The sequence below is a fragment of the Hydra viridissima genome, unplaced genomic scaffold, assembly GCF_058129835.1.
Source record: "Hydra viridissima isolate aposymbiotic clone 2 unplaced genomic scaffold, HvirCarnegie_v1 scaffold_8, whole genome shotgun sequence".
Lineage (NCBI taxonomy): Eukaryota > Metazoa > Cnidaria > Hydrozoa > Anthoathecata > Hydridae > Hydra > Hydra viridissima.
The window spans coordinates 13,832,341-13,838,340 of NW_028324307.1; the positions used below are offsets into that span (position 1 = coordinate 13,832,341).

Genomic DNA, 6,000 nt, shown 5'->3' on the forward strand with positions numbered 1-6,000 from the left:
CTTTTGCAGTTTGTAGAAAACATTTTTTAGTTGTTATTGCAAACGGTTTTTTCTTTCGTAGAGTTACTATCGAGTTCAACATTCATTTTCCATTCAATGGCGGCATAAAGCGTTTATAATGTTCATTGATCAAACGAATTATTAAATTGAATCAAAATATCATATAAGATTTCAAGCTGAAAAACATATGACGTCATTAACACTATAACAAAACTTAGTTTGAATTGATACAAAAAAAACCTTTTTTCAAAAGTTCACTTTGTTTTCGAACTTTTTTTTTCAAATGTTTCCTATTACAATAATTTACCATTTTCATTTTTTGTTTCACGTCAAATGAAAATGGTTTTCACGCTTTTTCTGAATTATATCACTTTTCATGGTAAAAATAGTTTTTGCTTTTTTTCCTTCAGGACTTTGCGTTCTAAAAGATAAGATTAGGAAAATGACAAAAACCTCTAAATTTTGTGGCTTAGATGTTTTTATAAGTACTTTTATTCTTTGTTAGCCATTATAATCAAAATGTAGTAAATCATACTATAAAAAAATCGGACAAAAAAATGCTCACTGCTCAAATAAATATACAGGTAGTACATCTAGGTTGGATAAGCGATGGACTATTAGTTGAAAAATAAAGTTATACAAAAAATAAATATTATAATTTAAAAGAAATACGATGAAATATTACGTATATTGATAAAATAAATAATTTTTTTTAGACTTATAAAGTATATATCTAGTATACAACATATGTACATATATATATATATATATATATATATATATATATATATATATATATATATATATGTACATATGTTGTATACTAGATATATACTTTATAAGTCTAAAATATATATATATATATATATATATATGTACATATGTTGTATACTAGATATATTATTTGTATATCTACTATGGTGAGATACTATATCCAATAATTTTGGAAAAATATCTATTAAAGATTTTTTTTAAAAAAATCTGAAATTTTTTTGACACTTCTATTGGTAAACCAAATGGAAAATTTTCAAATGGTTTGTTAAACCTTTGTTATAACATATTTTATCGGAGCTATTGATGTAAGAAAAAAAAAGGCGCAGAAATATTTATACTTATGAACACTCCAAATTTAATAAACGCAATTCTTACTAAAATAATTTTTTGAAAGTTAATATATTTGTTTTACACCACAGGTGTTATTGCCTCGACTCTGTTTCCTTTACATTCATATTGGAACATGTCGAACTTTACTGATGTCATTAACACAGCCCCCTTCCTATGTCAGGTAAGGAGCTTGAGGAAGTGCTGCAGCTGTACTAATAACTGTTTTTTATCAAAGACATGCTGCATTGACATGCTTTGGAACCAAACTGACCCACTGCCTTTAGATAAATACCTAGAAATGTTTGTACAAGTGTCAAAGTCGATAAAAGACACTGTTTGTGAGCAGGTGTTACCTGTTGATTCAAGCTCTCAGCATATTAGTGAGACGTTGTTGATGGTGCATTCCTGTCCGGAAAATGCTCAAGTCGAAGACAAAGAACAGTGCATAAACAACAGCAACCATTTAATGGAAAACATCCCGGTGTTTGGATCCGATAACATCCTTTATAGAAATGATGCATGTGCAAGATGCAACTCAGTAGAATACAAAGCAGTGAATCTAACAATCCGGTGTGAAGAATCTTCTTATGATGATACTGAAGTTAATGCAACTGAGAAAACCTCGACAATAGACTCAACCCAAACTACAAAAACAACCAAGAAAGGAATTTTAGATGAATTTCAGCTTTGTAAGATAGAAATCGAGCAGAATAATAGTAAAGACAAATATATGACGAAATGTAAAATTGAACAGTCTTTGATCGACCGAAAAACGTTGTGTCATAAAGATAATCCTTATTACGATTTATGCAACTCATATTCCGGAAAATTTTTACGCTATGAAAATTATGATTGCTACAGATGTGAGAAATTAGATTTTCGTGACTTGAATAAAAGCAGTTTTAATTGCCTATCACGTGCCACAAGTTCTTATTTTAACTGGGCTGTAACGATTACTATTATCGATAAAACACAAGTGATGAGAGAACAATCCGGTGTTTTAACTCGCTACGATTCCACAAAAAACCTTTGCGATGCAGACACTTATTTTGACTTGTTTACAGGTAAATGTGAAAGACCCACTTTTATAAACGAATCTAAAATATCAGCTATAAATTCTCAGTTTAAAAACTTTCAAAACGGAAGCTTCGAAAGTTGCTTGCTCAACCAGTTTCCTGCTTTGTTTTTGTTTGTTAATAGAATTGCTAATGTAAATGCTATAGAAAACCTCTTTTCAGAAATAACAAACTTCTCCTCTACGTTCTCAACAAGTTTAACCACTAAAAACGAATCAATTTTAAGGTTAAACGGCGTTCTATCAGCAGATGTCTTGCAATATATTCGAAATCACAGTGCAAGCGTCCTCCTTTATGCATCGTCGATGATCATTTCATCAGTGAGAAACCAACAAGTTACAGAAATGTACAGCTTCGATGTGACAAGAAGCTATACAGGAGACAAGCTATGCGCTGATTCGGAAACCATCGACCTGTCTGATGGAAACTTCTCTGCTACATGTGACTTTTATTTGGATAATAAAACCATAGATATCAGCAATATCGTGCTCTGGATCAACGTTTCGTCCTCAGGAAACGAAAGAAAGCTAATTAGTTACTGCAATCATTTTCATTTACAATCGAATTGCACTCAGCAACAAATAACGAGTTACACGATAGACGATAACCAAACTCTTTACTATAATTATCAAAACAAGCGTTTGTTGTTTCGCGCAAACGAATACGTTCCGCTTGTAAAAGGCGTTGGTATATGTCAAAATAGTATTGAAACGGTGTCATGGGAAACCAACCTTGCGAAAGCTGCATACTTAGTTTCAATAGTTGGAACATCAGCCAGCATTCCATGTTACATTCTTATTATAATACTTTATATATACTTTATTGAACTAAGAACTTGGTCGAGTTTGATTTCGACAACGTTGTGTATTACTCTGTTGCTTGCTGATACCACTTTCCTAATTGCAACACAAGTTAATGGGATGAAGAAATGGTACAGGGTTGTTTCCGTTCTTTTACACTTCTTTCTATTAGTGGCTTACCATTGCGTTTTGTACTTAGCATTCGACTTGGCTGTAGCGTTTGGTGGTATCAATAAATGTTTTTCAAAACGTAAGCGGTTAATGCAGTATCTAATTGTGGTTTACCTGATACCATTATTGTTTGTGCTAATAAATCTCACTTTGGATCAAACAGGCATAGCTTACATTGGCTACGGCGATAATGGAGTTTGTTGGATTGGTGGCTTTTATGCCAGAGTTTTTTCTTACGTTGTTCCAATTGCTGTTATATTTTTGTTAGCTACGTGTAGTTTGTTCTTCACGATTTTCAAAATCAAAAAATCAGAATTAGTGAACAAGAAAATTCTTGGAGAAGAAAGATCGTCTCGAGTTGATGTAGCAGCAGTTGCTCTGAAGCTGACTTTAATACTTGGTGTATCTGAGTTATTTGGCTTTGTTCAAATAGTTAAATCATCTTTATCAAAGGAAGAAGAAGTATTCAACTCAGTATTTCAATTTCTATATGTTTTTTGTAGATCTTTAAAAGGAATCATGTTGTTTGCTGTGTACATTTGCACAAATAAAGTTAAGAAAGAATTTTTCAAAATTGTGAGCAATTTAAATAAAAAGCGAAAGAAAAATGATTTGTCTAAATGTGATGGACAATCTCTTGCGACCTTTGTTTTTTCATCTTGAAGAACGCTTGTTAAAATTCATTTGGAGGGCAGTGAATTGTTTTTGATGAAAGACGATCTCTGTTTTTCTGACGTATTTTAAAAATCTTTGATTTTAAGTTTTTTAGAGAAGGACATTTTTTTTTTTTGATAATTTCGTGATAAGATCATCATTATTATTATATTTATTATATTTATTACTTTCATTATGTGGAACAAATTTACATTTTTAGTATTTTTCTTTTTTGTATTTGTTTGTTCTTTTTGGTAAATTTCTGCTGTTGTTTTCTTTTTTTTGGTTTCGGTTTTGTTAACTTTACTTAGTTACGGTTGTCAACGATGTTAAAAATAATATTATTTAATTTAATTTTTTATCATAACACAGCGTATTGTAGGAAATCTTGTAGAGTGGAGTTCGATGCTGAATTATGATTTTTCTTAGCAAAATAATCGTGAACACAAAAAATAGTTCTTATACTTAGATAATGGGGGGAGGGGGGGGACTACAATATTTTGGAGCTCCAGCTGAGATAAGAGTTTGAAAAAATCTTATAAAAGTTACAGAGGAAATAAAATATGTTATGGTTTCTTCTTGTACTTTCAACAGAACATTCGAGAATCTTCTATATTTTATAGAACCTTCTAGATTTATAATAACATTCGAGGATGTTCTATATCTTTTCTAGAACATTCTATTATTATATATATATATGAATATATCATTTATGTATGTATGTATGTATGTATGTATGTATGTATGTATGTATGCATGTATGTATGTATGTATGTATGTATGTATGTATGTATGTATGTATGTATGTATGTATGTATGTATGTATGTATGTATGTATGTATGTATGTATGTATGTATGTATGTATGTATGTATGTATGTATGTATGTATGTATGTATGTATGTATGTATGTATGTATGTATGTATGTATGTATGTATGTATGTATGTATGTATGTATGTATGTATGTATGTATGTATGTATGTATGTATGTACGTATGTATATCCCTTCTAGATTAAGATATAAATGCTTGTAAGAAGACCTTAAATTTTTTCATAATGTATTATATAACAAATTTTTGAATAAAGAAATATTTAAATCTACTATACTTTTTATTAACATTACATACTGTTATACTTAATGTTATTCTTACTATTATTTGAGATTTCTTCACAAGCAATTAATAAATTACTATGTTGGCAGCTCCCAACAGTTGTAAGATGGTTAGCAATTATCATTTTAGACCTATATAACAACTAGGTTTCTTTGGTCTAAATTTAAAACTTAGATACTTTTTCTTCACTACTATTGGCGCTAATTTGCTTCTCTACCCCCCCCCCCCCCCCCCTATTTTTATTTTTGATTATGATAGAGAATTTTATCCTGATTAAGAATCGTATAAAAATATAGACTGAAAACCAAAGGAAAGTTCTCTAATTTAATGTTGAAGTGTCAAAAAAATATACTAAAAACGCTAATAATCGCCATCTTTTTAGAACACGAATATTAGCGTTTTTGGTATATTACATAAAAAGCACCAAAGTTTCAACAAATTTATGTTATAGCATTACAATGGGGCGGGTCTTTTTGTTTAGCGGAATTATTTTACGTTGACTGCTTTGTTAAGAGTTATGGAATAGGGTGTATAATAATGTCTCAACTTTAAAATGAAATAAGGCTACTTCTTATGTCTTCCTACTTCTTTTATAAATCTTTACCTCGGCGTTAACTATACATCTCCTGTACGCCTGCCCGTATATCTCTTTATCTTGTCTTCCCACGTCAAACTTCTTTAACTTCAGCTTTAAATTCTTAAATCTTGTAACCCCCCTTCAACTTTAATAATCTCCTTCCTCTTTTTCATGTTTTGACTTTTTATAAAATATTAACAGTTATATTTGGGTTGTTATAATTGAAAAAGTATATAAATTTACGAAGAAAAACAAACAAACACAAGTTTAAATAAAAATATAAACATATTCATATTTGTATTATTAATTTCTAAATATTCGTCAACTTATCCTACAAAAATCTAAATATTTTAATCATAGACATTGTACTAGAGAGTTTACACGAAGAAAATGCATTTAAATATTTAGTAAATGTTAAAATATTTGATTTTATGAAAATGTAGCAAGTATTTCCTAAAATTGTTCTTCTATTAAAAATTAGCATCTTTTAGAATATTGCTTATGG

General features: G+C 29.7%; 1 protein-coding gene across 1 annotated transcript; it reads left to right on the forward strand.

Annotated features, from left to right (window-relative positions):
• Nucleotides 1-314: 314 nt before the first annotated feature.
• LOC145186233 (uncharacterized) lies at nucleotides 315-4,344 on the forward strand. Its single transcript, XM_090096703.1, has 2 exons — nucleotides 315-379; nucleotides 1,194-4,344. Exons 1-2 carry the CDS (start codon nucleotides 334-336, stop codon nucleotides 3,812-3,814), a joined length of 2,667 nt encoding a protein of 888 aa, XP_089952829.1. The 5' UTR covers nucleotides 315-333; the 3' UTR covers nucleotides 3,815-4,344.
• Nucleotides 4,345-6,000: the final 1,656 nt, after the last annotated feature.